The sequence below is a fragment of the Ceratotherium simum genome, chromosome 1, assembly GCF_057802395.1.
Source record: "Ceratotherium simum simum isolate JZ-2026a chromosome 1, ASM5780239v1, whole genome shotgun sequence".
NCBI lineage: Eukaryota > Metazoa > Chordata > Mammalia > Perissodactyla > Rhinocerotidae > Ceratotherium > Ceratotherium simum.
In genome coordinates this window covers 67,056,851-67,071,211 of record NC_141900.1, presented here as the reverse complement: position 1 = coordinate 67,071,211, position 14,361 = coordinate 67,056,851, and the positions used below count along the sequence as shown (strand labels likewise).

Below are 14,361 nucleotides of genomic sequence, written 5' to 3'. Positions count from 1 at the left end.
AGTTGATGTCCAGATTAAAGGAGATCATGGAAGAAAGGCAGTGGCTCTGCTGAGGGGAGCCCTGGAATGGAGCCCAGTCCACTGGGGTCGGTCCTGGTTCTACCAACATCCCTGCTATGGGCCCTGGCCAAAGGGCACACTTTAACTCCCTCCTTCGGCCTCCATGTCCTGTCTGCAAAATGACAGGGTTGGATTCGATGGTTTGAAAAGTCTCCCTCAGCTCTGACATTCTGGGATTGTGTATATGCCATTCAAATGCATTTTTATAACTTTATCCCCTTTGGTATATAGTGCAATTTAGGCACAGAGTAAGCACTCAGGTGTCACACAAACTAAATTAACTGGAAGTCCAAATTACAGTGAAAAACCCTCCAAAAGCATGTACTAACAGACCCAGAGCTTATGTATGTGTCTGTGTGTACGTTCAGGAAACACCATCACCAATTATAGATACAACCACTCAGCACCCTTAAGTTATTCATACACTTTACATAACAATTATTTACCTCCTATTTTCTCCCGAAAATTCCCAGGAAGCTATGAACATCGAATTCCAATGTTGTCCACCATTAGAGTTCCACTGGAAGAATCTCTGATTAGCTACTGTGTGCAAATACCAAGTTCAGTTTTTCTAGTCCCAGGCTCGCCAGTGAAATGTATACACTTTATCTCACACATAAAGCACCAAAAAGAACGTCTGCTTCACCTGTAGGAAAACTAGACTAAGAGTTGGGCTTCAAAGCTGAAATTCTGGGAAAAATATCTAGCAGCAGCAGGCATGGAAGACTGGCAGGCATTCTGTCCTACACAATTTGGCAAATGGGGAGGGGTAACTCCTTTTTTAACATCTACTAATGACAACAGATTGATCTCAAGTTGGGCTTCTCAACAGAGAAAGATACAATGACGATGATGATGATGATGATGACAACAGAAGCTAATTAGCAGTAGCAGGGATAACTTGCTCTGGTGCTTACTATACATACATAATCTCTTTTATCTCATACGTTATCTCACTTAATTCTCATAAAAAATCCCAATGAGGTAGATATCATTGTGACATGCCCCCATGTGAAAAAGAAACTGTGGCTGGACAGTAACTGCCCAAGAGGTCCCCCAGCTAGTAAACGGCAGAGCTGGAGTCAACGCTAGTCTGTGTGCTCTCAGAGCCCGGGTTCTAGAGAACAGAGCAAGGACTATTCACTAGCTTGTGACTAATGGCTGAGTCATGGCCTGCAGACGCTGGGGGAGGCCCAGGGTGGGTTGGGTCAGCCAGTGCTCTGCCCTCTGGCCTTTCCAGGGAGAAGGTGACCTCCAGGTGAAGTCAACGGCCAAACTATTGTTTGCAGCTTCGCAGGAAGCTGTTTGAAAGAGTTATTGAAAAAAGTTCTTACTAAATCAAGCTGTACCAATATTTTTATTTCCTCTCATGCAATGCCACGTTTAAAGGCATTATATGGGCCTGTTTATAAAGCCTGGGAAAGAAGTCTGTGTGACTTAAGTTCAGAAAAACAAAAGCGTCCCACTCTTAAAGCAAAGAGAACAGAGAAAGTCAGATGGCGTGCGTCCTTCTTAGAGCAAGTCCCAAATTGGCCTAACACTCTGGCCTCTCCAAATCAGATAATAACACAGCTCTAAAGACCTAATTGATATTTTTGGTGCCTGCATTTTTATTCTACTGATACACCTTAGCACATGGGCTCCACATGTTTACTAGCTTTGGCTGATGGTTTTTTTTATTGAGGATTGAAACCAATAACCGTAGCGAATACTGAGAAGAGAATTGCTTTTGGAGTAACTTTTTAAAAAGTTTCAAGAACATACAAAGAATCTACATATACTCCTGGACCTAATATGTTTTAATGGCTGGGTGAGTATTAAGAATTAATATAAGTAATTAAGAATTAATATGAGTTGAGTGCTTTTGCATTTAGTAAGCCCTTCTGCTCCACTAACTCATTTGGTTCTCATGTCACCTCTTTGAGGTCACGCAAGCAGCAATATTCTTGTTTCATTTGTGATGGAAATTAGGCTGAAGGGATGTTAAATTCAGAGATAGAGCTCAGACCCCTCCCTTCCCTCACATCACTGCTTGGTGCTTAAAGATTTTATTTGCTTTAGTGCCAACCAGCAGACTGACCACTAACCCAAACATTTTAAATTTTATAAATAAAACATCATTTGGGTGCTTATCTCTCTAACCACTTTCTTTTACGTTAATGTTATGGATTCTAATTAACACCCATAGCTACATACTCAGGAAGAGTCCTGAGCTACCCAGTTGAGCAACTTGCTATGAGTTGGGAGGCCTAGGGGGTGGCACGTGGCCTCCCTGGCACCTGCCCAACCTACTTCAGAGCCCATCCCACCTTATACAGAACTTGAACTCACAACCAGCAAAGGGTCCCCAGCTGCATGCTCCACTTGAACACAGAAAGCTGAGACACACTGAATATCTCTTCCAGGGCACAGCGAAACATTAGTCTGAGGTGGGGGGGGGGGGTAGTTTCCTAATCCTTAGAAGTAGCCTAAAAGGGGCTCAAACTCGTGAACTTGACTGTTAAATAGAAAAAGCATTGGTTTTGGAAATGGAACCATGGGCTTCAAATCCTTACTCTGCTACTTAGCTCATTTTCCTTGGGCAAGTTATGTAACCTCACTGGGCCTCAATTCTATCATCTATAAGCACAGATAATACACACAAGCAGAGAGGCAGTGATGTGGCTAGCACAGAATCTGGCATGTGGGTGGAGTCCAGTGTGTGGTCTTTCGAGGCACAGAACGCCTAGTCCAGAGCACGGCCCACTGGCAAGGCAAGCCTTTCCTTTCACACAACCCTGAAAGGGCCACGCAAGGTAGAGTTTGCAAGTGTTAACAGCATACGAGCAATGTGAGGAGTTTTGATTAAACTTTTGCACGGTTCAATGACTGTTAAGAACACAAAACAGACCAACTTTGCAGTAAGTGCTGTCTCTGGTGACAGTCAGTTGAATTTTTCCTGTGTGTGGCACTCTGTTCTAAGCTTGTGAACGTGGGGTAGCAAGAACAAAATATTTACCTTTTCCAGGGCCTCTCTGTCAAGTAGTTCTTGCACAGCTAGAAGCTTGATGCTGTAAGAAAAAATTAAAACCATACTTGAAAACAACCCATTTCATGTTACCAAGCATCCGACAAGTCACAAGAACGAAAGTGAAATTTCAGCTTGTATTTCTGCATCATCTCCCATCTTAAGGTAACTTTTGGTTTGAAGAGAAATGACCATTTCAGAACTATTAAAAACGTTTCTAAATTGTAAAAGTGATTTTACTATATGATCCAGCAATTCCACGTCTGAGTGTATACCCAAAGAGTTGAAAACAGGGACTCAAACAGATATTTGCACACCCATGTTCACAGCAGCACTGTTCACAATAGCCAAAGGTGGAAACAACCCAAACGTCCATCAATGAATGAATGGATAAACAAAATGTAGTATATACATAAAATGGAATATTATTCAGCCTTAAAAAGAAGGAAATTCTGGCACGTGCTACAACATAAATGAAACTTGAAGACATTATACTAAATGAAATAAGTCAGACACAAAAGGACAAATACGGCATGACTGCACTTACATGAGGCACCTAGAGTAGTCAGATTCACAGAGACAGAAAGTAGACTGGTTGCGAGGGACTGGGAGGAAAGGGGAGTTGTTGTTTAATGGGTACAGTTTCAGTTTGAGATGAGGAAAATGTTCTGGAGATGGATGGTGGTGATGGTTGTAAAACAATGTGAATGTACTTAATGCCACTAAACTGTACATTTATAAATGGTTAAAATAGTGAATTTTCTGTTACATACATTTCACCACAAAAAATCCTAAAAGTAATTGATAGCTGCTTCATGTATGGAATCTGAATAAATTCAGAGGAATATAAAGAAGAAAATAGCTGCCCACGTTCGTGTTAACCTTCCCTGGAGTCCCTTTGATGATAACAAGCAATAGCCAAAATCACTGCTTATAAAGAGGGCCTGCGCGGCTGCTCATTTGTGAACCACACATTGACTGAGCCCTACTGTGTACGGGTGGCCGAGGATGCACGATAATTATGATACCCTCCTCGGCCACGAGGAGCTCACAGCCTCGTGGAGGCCACAGTCACACCAGAATATGATGTGCAGTGTGCTAAGTGGATGGGCCCAGACACAAAGAGGAGCTTGGCTCGCCATGGTCTAGTAGAGAACAGAGAAGGCTTCCTGGAGGAGGGGACTGGGTTAGCCCTGCCAGGGGAGCGTGCTGAGGAGACAGGTGACCCACAGAGGGACAGCAGAGGTAAAGGCACTAAGGGGAGAGAGAGGGCATAGGGTGTGTACAACTCGCCAGTTTCCAGTTTAGGGGCCAGAGCGCAGACTGCAGCCAGCAACTGAGATGAGAGAAGTCAGACGCGGATGCAGGCTTTACAGAGGAGGAATCTTCCCTTTCAGGACACGCTGCTTTTGAAGTGTTCACGGACACAACGAGCAGGCAGCCAAGGCTGGACTCGTCAACACACAGCACACGGGCGGGCGGAAGCAGGAGAGTTCAGTGAGATGGCTCAGGGAGTGGGTCAGCTGTTGATGGGGCCATGATACTCCCACCCCGCTCAGCTACCGTCCTATGGTCTCTGTCACTGTGCACCCTACCCCCACCAACCTGCATGGGTTCTCCCGAGCAGAAACAGGCCCCACCCATACCCATGTGCCTCCCTCCAAAGGGGTTACGCCCATGATCAAGTTCCCCTGAATTTACAGAACTCTTCATAATCTCTCTGCACAACTAAGCAAGAACTGTCCAACCAACTGCAATGGTTAACTTAAAAGCAACTCCAGGAGGTGCAAGAAAAGTTTTAAAAACTTACAAGAAACTACCACCACCAACAACACTTCAGCAAACATCAAGGCTAATAGGAAAAGACTCTGGGCATTCCCTCCACTCCAATCATACTGACTCTCCTTTGTCTCTTGGACATGTTTGCTTTCGTTGCTTCTCTGGCCTGGAAGGGTCTTCCCCAAGATCTTTACAACACGGACCCCGCACATCACATCACTCTAGTCCAAACGCAAATGCCGTCTCCTCCAAGTAACCTTCCCTGGACACCTGAGGTGAAGCAGCGTCCCTGGTCACCACATTTTATTTTCTTCAGTGCACTCACTGGTACCTTAGAGCATTTATTTGTTGGAGTGCTTTGTCTGTTTCCTCCCAACCAGTGTGGAAGCTCCTTGAGGCTGGGGGCTCGATGGTCTTCTCACTACATTTGCAGTATCTATAACTGGCAGGTGGACAGCACTCAAAGAATATTTACTGACCCGCTGACAGAGCTCAGTTGCTATTATAGCTCGCCCATTCCAGCTTGGATGGGTAAAATCACTGGCCAAGCCTCAGTTTCTCCATTTGAAAAAGAATCCCTCAAATGAGATGACTGCATGTGTTTTCCCATGGTGAGAGGTGCCATGTGCATTTGCATGAGTGCCTGCCATTAATGGGATGTGCCTGGTGGCAGGTCAAAGCTCCTGGCCACCCAGCACATCCTGACTCCCAGCACACGAATCTAGACTCCAGGTTACCAATTTGGACGGCAACTTAACATGCTAAGTTAGGAATTTCCAGTTGTAGCTCAAGTCTCAGAAGCTTAAATTGTTTCCGAAATAACCACTGGAAAATATTTATATTGAAGGAAGTTTTAAAATAGTCTCTTATTTCCACCCCTCTCTACGGTTATGAAGCCCAATTCAGCACCAGATATCAGAGGTCAACAAGTGAGAGAAAAGGTTTCAACACTGTTAAGATATTCAACTCCCTTTTTCTCCCTATTCACAAAGATACTACATTCAAACCACTGTAGAACATGATCTGAAAACGAACAGTCTCAGGTTCTGAATGAAAATGAAATTAAAACAACTTCAGGGCTGGCCAGGTGGCGTAGTGGTTAAGTTCGCGCGTTCCGCTTCGGCAGCCCAGGGTACTGCAGTTTGGATCCTGGGCACGGACCTACTCACTGCTCATCAAGCCATGCTGAGGTGGTGTCCCACATAGAAGAACTAGAAGGACCTACAACTAGGATATACAACTATGTACTGGGGCTTTGGGGAGAAAAAAGAAAAAGGAAAATTGGCAACAGATGTTAGCTCAGGGCCAATCTTCCTCAAAAATAAAGAAAAAACACAAAACAACTTCAGATGGCTCTTATTTAGGTCAAAACCTGAGGATGCTACTCCCTGCTTTCATTGCTTTTCTTCTAGAACAGAGATGGCAAATACTTAGTATACGTATTGCTACTGTCCAATCCTCGCCACTTCTTTCCTTGGAACTTTTCCCCATTTAACTTAGATACAGCTTCAGAATCCTTCTCCACAATCCAGTGAGCCACAATCAATTTACTGAAGGTGGCATGTGAGATTAAACCAATTTAACATCTGCCCTAAAGCCAATACCAAATAGGGTTAATGTGGGGGAGGGGTGCAGGAAAAATAGAGACATTCTCACACTACTAAAACCCAGCAACACAAGACGAGACTGCTTTAGAGGAAGGGGAGAAAAGATAGAGAAGATGGAGAGAAGATGACAGGACACTCAAATTTATATGGTTTGAGTTTCAAAATGGAGACAATGCATGTTAATACAAAGCTACTGCCACAGATGCTCATAACATTGGATTTTTTCACAAAGCTGTGTTTTTTCCCCCCCTTAGAGTTGCAGTCTTTAAGAGTATTTGAGATGTTTCCTGTTATATAACTATCCTAATGTTATTTCTTACCTTATTGGAAACTCTTCAAGGCTGGAGTCTTTATTTCAGTATTTATGGTATCAGATTCTTCTAGCACATCAGATACTCCCTGGGAGGGAATTTCACACATGAAGGAGGAACAAACTTATTTATCAAACCCTCCATGTGACACTTCTAACTTCTTACCCTGGAAAGGAATCTCATCTCTCATTTTCAATTTTGGTCCTCCATCCCTCTCTGCCTTCCTCCTTCCCTCCCTCTTGCTGTTTTTCTCTTAACTCCACAAACATACATTTGAATCCCTCCTATACATCAGAAACTGTGCCAGGCACCAGGGGGGCAAAGATGAACACATCATCACCCCTGCCCTCAAAGGCTCACAGGGGCCAGGATGCTGCTTGGGCACATGCCCAGAGAGGTGTGTCTCCCTGAGACTCTCCCAGGTTCCAACGCAGACGGGCAGAGCTGGGCTAAACAGAGCATGTCGGTCAGATGGCCTGGTGCTTGGTTGGCATCCTCTGAAAACAGCAGAGCTCCCATCAGATGGAAGCTGCAATGAACTGCAATTTCTTTTTCTGCATTCAACTTTGGGAAGAGAGGCAAATCACACAAAGGCAGCTGATAGCAGTGATTTATTTAGAAAAACGACAACTTCAAGGGCAAGTTCTGAAGTCAAGCTGGGCAACAGTGAGAAAGACCTAGAATACATGCAATTAATGTTTGCTAAATAAGCTGCAGGGAGGTAAGGTGTTGGAGGGCAGATGTCTTATGCAGCTGGAGAGCACCTGGCACAGTGAGACCTACAACGCAACTACAAGTGGCAACGGGGAAAGTGCCAGGCAGACAGTGACAGTTGGGAAGAAAAGCAGCAAAGTTGAAGCAACAGAAGACAGAGGGCACCCCTGCAGACTGGGGGTAGCAGGGCTGCAGAGTGAGTGAACCTCAGCGGCCCCTGAAAAGGCAGATGAGAGGTAACTCTACGGGTGCTGCAAAAGCACTTGAAGGATAAACTCCCAACTGTACAGAAACTCCCACTTCCAGAACAGATGACAGCCTACAGAGCACCAGAGTCAAGAATTCACTCTAGCTCCCTCTCTCTGAGGATTCTGGCACTGAGTTTCCACTGCATTTAATAAGTGATATAGTATAGTGCATGAGATACAGTAGCACTCAATAAACGCATAAAGGATGTAATATGATGGAGCCATTGATTCACTGCATGGATAAAATATTTAAGGGTTATGCATTATGTACCAGGCACAATTGGGCGCTGGGGATACAGTGATGAGCAAACACAGCCTCTGCCTTCAAACTTCTGAGCCTAATGGAGGAACCAGGTAAGCACACCAGCCACGTGATGAGCGCTATCAAGAAGCAAACAAGGTGCCATGAGGCCCTCTGGAAGGGCATTATACAGAGGCAGGAGGCTCCCTGGGAGGTGCCTTCTAAGCTGACACCTATGGGCTTACAAGGCAGAGAGGTTGGGTGGGAGCAACAGCCTGAGCAAAGGAAGAGGGGGCAGAACAAGTGTGGCACCCTCAGGGACTGCACACCGATCAGGGAACACAGGGCTGCCTGTGGGGTGGCGCAGGCACTGAGAGATTATTCTGCAGAAGCAAGCAGGGCCAGGCCTGCTTAGAGGGCTTGTGAAGCCATATTAAGGAGTTTCGCCTGTAGTTCGAAGGCAAAGAGTAGCCACCGAGGATTTAGGGCAGTCGTGTGGTAGAGGGCCCAGGACACAGAAGATGCCCAATAAACGTATAAAAATGGCTCTGGTGTGGAGAATGGATTGGAGTGGGGTCAGGTTGGGGGACAAGACTGGAGGCAGTGAGACCCAAGATGGGTCCAGGTAAGAGATGGTGGAGGCTTGGGTGGGGAAATGGCATTGGGCTAATTCTAAACAGATCAGCAGCTGGCAGGACCTGATGAATAAATGGATGTGGGGGACGTAAGAGAAACATCACCTCAGCTTTCAACCTGTGAAACTGGGTGCTGAAGGGACCACCTACTCAGGGAGCAAAGCAGGGTTAGAGATGGTGCATTTGGCCTTGGATATGTTGACTTTTAGGGCCTGTGGGGTCTCTGAGTGGAATGTGAATAGGCAGCTGGCTGTATCTCAGCAAGTTCTGGGCTCCAGATACGGACATCAGGAGCATGAGGATGGGTGACTGGAGGAATCAGATGACCCAGGAGACTGTGTGGAGGGAGAAGACAGCCAAGGACAGAAGCCCGGGGGCACTGACATTTAAGAGACAAGCAGGAGAAGAGGAGCCTGTCAGGGGAACAGAAAGTGAACCACCAGGAAGGTGGAAGGAAAACCCAGAGCACACCGCCCAGGGGCCAAAGGAGCGGGTGATGCAAGAAGTCAGGGGCAGCAGCAGTTCCGATTTTGAGGAATGCCAGCAAAGTTCGGGTTGGTGTTCTTGGAGACAGCGGTTTCAGGGAGTGGTGGAGACGATGCCAGGTTTCAGTGGATGGGAGGTGAACAAAGGGAAATAATGAGATTAAAATCTGGGTAGAAGATGTAGGGTGGCTTCCCACAGCACCATTTGCCAAGAAGTAGAATGCAAAGCTCAGAGGTCTTAACCATATCAAAGTGCACGTAATGATTAAAGTGCACTGGAGGTGCACTTTAATAAACAGCCCCTCCGAGGCTTCTCTTTCTCCCACTTTCCCAACCCCAACCTCCAAATGGTATAATCACAGGACCCAGTTTTCTTTCAGAGCACAGTCACCATTTGCATGATTTGGGGAAAAAAACAAAGGTCACTGAAGTTCTAAATATGCCTGGGGTAGTTTTGTTTAGTAATATAGTACTTCCACAACCTCCTCTGCAGGAAAAAAGGGGAAAGAATGTGAAGACACTCAAACTTCAGAGCACACACCAAACCCCAGAGCCTCCAACAATCCTGGTGATGAAGCTCTGTGCCCAGCGTACCAGCTCAAACCATCTCCGGGATTGGGAGCCAGGCAAGGGAGAGGAGAGGGGTTTCCACGTGCATCTTCAGCAGAGGAGATCAGAATCTCGAGACAGCAGCATAAACGTAGGGAGGGGGATGCTACAGGTAGCCTTCCAGCAAGGGAGAGACGGGGCCTTAGAGGAGATGATGGAGAGAAGGTGGAATCACAGCTAGACCTGGTGGTCATGGGCAACAGTCTAATATGTGATTAGAGAATCATATATCCCTGTGCAGGACATGGGCGCCACTTATGAAATTTCATGTGTCAATCCGGTTGTCCGAACACTTCTTCCTTCCCTTTTAAGGAAGACTCCACATTAACTTCCTCTTAGCAAAGTGAGGAAGAGTTCTCTCTTTTGATCTCCAAAGTTTAGATGCCCTGGGTGTTAGATGCAGATTTGTTCTCCCTAATGCTTTATTATCTTCCATCATCAGCTCAGGGTTGGGAAAACACAGCAGACATCAGCCTCCAGATGTGAGTGGGCACGCACGCCTGGAAAGAGAACAGGCTTCCAGGGAAGGTACTGCTCGTCTCAGATATGTCCTCTAAAGCATCTGATCCCATCACTGCCAAACACATGCTGGCATCTTATCCCTCCCTTCCAAAATGAGGTGCTGAATTAGTATGTCGGCACCAGAACAATCTGCGTGGAATTTAGCTTGGGTAACAGTTCTTGGCAGGTTTGAAAGAACTAGTCTGCAAAACAGTGGGCAGGAACCTTCTCTGATGACAGTCCTGAGGTTTTTGTTCTATTCAGGTTTTCAATTGCTTGAATCAATTACAGTAATTTCCATTTCTTAGACAACTGTCTAATCCATTCAGATTTTCAAGTTCTGAGCACAGAATTGTACCAGTAATCACTTTTAACTTAAAAGCAGCTTCTGCTTCTGTGGTTATGCCCTCTTCCTCATTCTTTGATGTATGTAGATATTTTTCCTCATTTTAAAAATTAGATTTGTGAGCAATCAGTCTAATTTGTTGATCTTCTGAGAAAAATGAGCACTAGGATTTATCAAGTCTACCATTTTTTTCTAATTAATTAAAGTGAACATTTCTCTTCGTTAATCCTTTCTATTTGTCCTTGTTTTAAATTTCGTCACGTAGCCTTCTCATATAGCCTTGTTCTAAATTTTGTCTTGGCCACGGGGCTGGCCCCTCAAGTAACTTTTAAAGAAAGGAACATGGTTATATATTTTCCCAAGCCCTTGCTCATTTGGGAATGTCCTTCTGATTGGATTCCTACACAAAAGACACCTCAGTTAAGTATAAAATTGTTGAATTACAGGGGCTGGCCTGGTGGCGTAGCGGTTAAAGTTCACTTGCTCTGCTTCGGCAGCCCAAGGTTCACGGGTTCGGATCCTGGGTGTGGACATACATACCGCTCATCAAGCCATGCTGTGGCGGTGTCCCACATACAAAATAGAGGAAGACTGGCACAGATGTTAGCTCAGTGACAATCTTCCTCAAGCAAAAAGAGAAAGACTGGCAACAGGTGTTAGCACAGTGACGATCTTCCTCACCAAAAAAAAAAAAAAATATTGTTGGGTTACAACATAACCCCCAAAACTTTATAGATGGTTTGCCAATTTACATGATAATCAGAAGAACTTTTAATGTTTTGGATTCCCAGACCCCACATCTAGGTAGGAGTGATGCAGGGCCTGGGAACATATCAGAACCAAAAAAAACTCCCAGATGTTCTAACCTTCTGACAGGTTCTGCAGAGACAGACTCCCTGTTACAGAGAGCAAGTCTAGAGTTAACTTGATTTCTGTTACTCTTTTCTTTGTTTGGATGCTTGTGAAACAGCCACACTCCCGCCCCTCTTTATCCTGTACTCTATATTCTTCCCAGGGTATGCCCAGATGTGGGCTTTTTTTCCCTGAGTTTCCTCAAAATGTGGTGAGTGAGCCCTTTACATCCATACACAGTCTTTCGTCAGCTCAGGGAAGTATTTGAAGTCTGATCACTGATCCCAATAATCACCAGCACCAGTAAGCTGAATGTGGGCTGACAGTTCTGTCATCCACATTTATAACCTTGTCTCTTGATCTTCTCTTTCTTTTTGGAAAATGGTATTTTCCAGAACTGTCTCTCAAGTTTTGTTTTTTTTTTCCTTCACTCACATCACTGATTTGGTTTCCCACAGCATTTGTGTTAGTTTTCTGTGGCTGCTCTAAAAAATTATCACAAACTTGGTGACTTAACAGAACAGAAATTTATTCTCTCACAACTCTGGAGACAGAAGTCTAAAATCAGTGCTATTGGGCCAAAATAAAGGTGTCAGAACGGCCATATTCCCTCTGGAGGCTCTAGAGGAGGCTCTTTGCCTCTTCTAGCTTCTGGTGGCTGCAGCATTCCTTAGCTTGTGGCCACATCACTCCAATCTCTGCCTCCATGGTCACAATGCCTTCCCTTATATCGTCAAGTCTCCCTCTGCCCATCTCTTATAAGGACACTTGTGATTGCATTTAGGGCCCACCGGGATAATCCAGATACCCTCTCCATCTCTCAAGATCCTTAACTTCATCACATCTGCCAACTTGTTTTTTCCCATATAAGGTAACATTCACAGATTCCAGGATGAGGATATGGATATCTCTGGGGGCATTACCCAGCCTACCACACATTAATACTCTTCTATACTCCTGCTAATTTGGATTTTAGATCTGCTATTGGATTTTGTTTCCTCAAAATCTTTCCTTATTTAATTCATCTTCTTTTTTTTCTTTCTGTTGCCCTTTCATATCAACCCATCTTTCCTTTTGTTTTTACTTTTTATTTTATTTATTTATTTTTTTGTGTGAGGAAGATCAGCCCTGTGCTAACATCTGCCAATCCTCCTCTTTTTTTTTTTGCTGAGGAAGACTGGCCCTGGGCTAACATCTGTGCCCATCTTCCTCCACTTTACATGGGACGCTGCCACAGCATGGCTTGCTAAGCAGTGCGTGAGTGCGCGCCCGGGATCCTAACCGGCAAACCCCGGGCCGCCGCAGCCGATCACACGCACCCAACCGCTTGCACCACCAGGCCAGCCCCAACCCATCTTTCTTTATATGTTTCTGTACCAAGGAGGCCATGTCTTTCTGTTGTATACTGAGGATGCCACACATTTTCCCAAAATTCTCTTTTGAAGCCTGCTGTAGATGACTGTCCAAAAGTAGACACTGTTTCTGGGTCTTCAGAGGCTGTTGCCTTTACCTTGTTCTACAGGACTTCTCCCACAAACTCTTTTTTTTGTCTTTATTCATGCTTGAATACAGAAAACTTTGTCTAGACCAATGACTTTCAACAGATACTATGAGTGGACTGACGGTAGCTCCATTTTCTGTCCACCTGCGTAAAGGATGGATCTCCTTCTCAAACCTGCTGTGGAGGGGGACAGGGCGAAGGGCACAGCTTTCAGCCGATTCGGAACCTTTGCTCTAGTGAGGTTCGCCTCCTCAGCGACTCTCAGTCGAGTCAAGCAGAAGACGTTCTATTTCCCAGCATGTGCAGCTACTGCTTGCAGCACTTGGCTTTTGAGGAAGTAGATCTACTGGAACACACTGAAATCAAGCTAGTTTCCCCCTATTTCCCATCTGGTTATATTCTGCTGTTTTTCTCTCTCTACTTAGATATAGGAAAAAAGAGAGAGAGAGAGAGTTTTACAAAGGTCCACATCTGAGGCCTGTAGCTGAGTAGAAGGAAAGGCCAACCAGCTGGAATTTGCTTCACGTGCATGAGTCAGGAACTAAACAATGGAGAAGGTATAAATTACTTTCTGCCTTTTTTGGGGGTGGGGGAGTGCTTCCTCTTCAAGAACCTTCATGTTATGAGCTAAATCCTGGACAGGCTCCCTCGGCCCAGCTCTATTTGTCTCATCACTATCATCAGCCAAGATTCTGGCATTTGTCCGTCCTTCTCAGTTTTTGCTGGCCTGTGAGTTTTTGTCATTTTTCTGTGTCATCATGGGTATCTCAGGGAGAAATCAGGAGGGGCTGTGAGTCACAGGACACCTGGCACCAGTCAAGCCTGTGTCTGTCTGATGTACAAGAAGATGGTTTCAGCAGCAGCCAAATGCTTCCATAGATGGTGTCTCTGAAGGGCAGGATGATGTCTGGTCTCCTGTTTTTAGCAACTGGCTTGTTCAGCAAATGGAAAGACTAGCTCTTCATCAAACTGCAGGGTTCTGCATCCTCCATGTGGGGAAAAGTATCCAAGAGAGAATCCATTTCCCTCAGTCAGGTTCAGCTCCTCAGGGCTCCTGAATACCTGGCAGGCACCCAGATCCTGGCTCTCAGACAGACCCACAGTGTGGAATCAGGACAGCACCTTCTGGAAACCTATTCAAGCACAAACCACTGGCATTGCCAGAAGCAAGGAAGCCTGACTTTAACTGAAAACACTTGAAGACAATCAGACCCAAGACAGGACAGTTGAACAGTGGAAGCAAGGTTGGCTCCCAACTGGAGACTGGGAAATGCCTTTCCACATCTGCATTTTTTTTTTCTAGCAGCAAACTGCCTACTTAATGCCACTTTTTTAGAAGGCTAAAACATTTAACCTCATCTAAGGTCTGAGGTCCCTCAGGAAAGCCCTTTAGAAAGTTAATGGCGTGGTTTAACTGCAAGAGTGTTATAAAACTACAGTAGATGGGGCCGGCCCCGTGGCTTAG

The 14,361-nt window shown here is 45.3% G+C and overlaps 1 protein-coding gene across 1 annotated transcript in view; it reads right to left on the bottom strand.

The window, feature by feature from the left end:
• Nucleotides 1-14,361, bottom strand: part of EEPD1 (endonuclease/exonuclease/phosphatase family domain containing 1) — a 108,977-nt gene that overhangs the window by 36,219 nt on the left and 58,397 nt on the right. Inside the window, exon 3 of the mRNA XM_004418829.3 lies at nt 3,059-3,110. Coding sequence (XP_004418886.1) covers nt 3,059-3,110 — 52 coding nt within the window. The remainder of the gene's footprint in view (nt 1-3,058; nt 3,111-14,361) is intronic.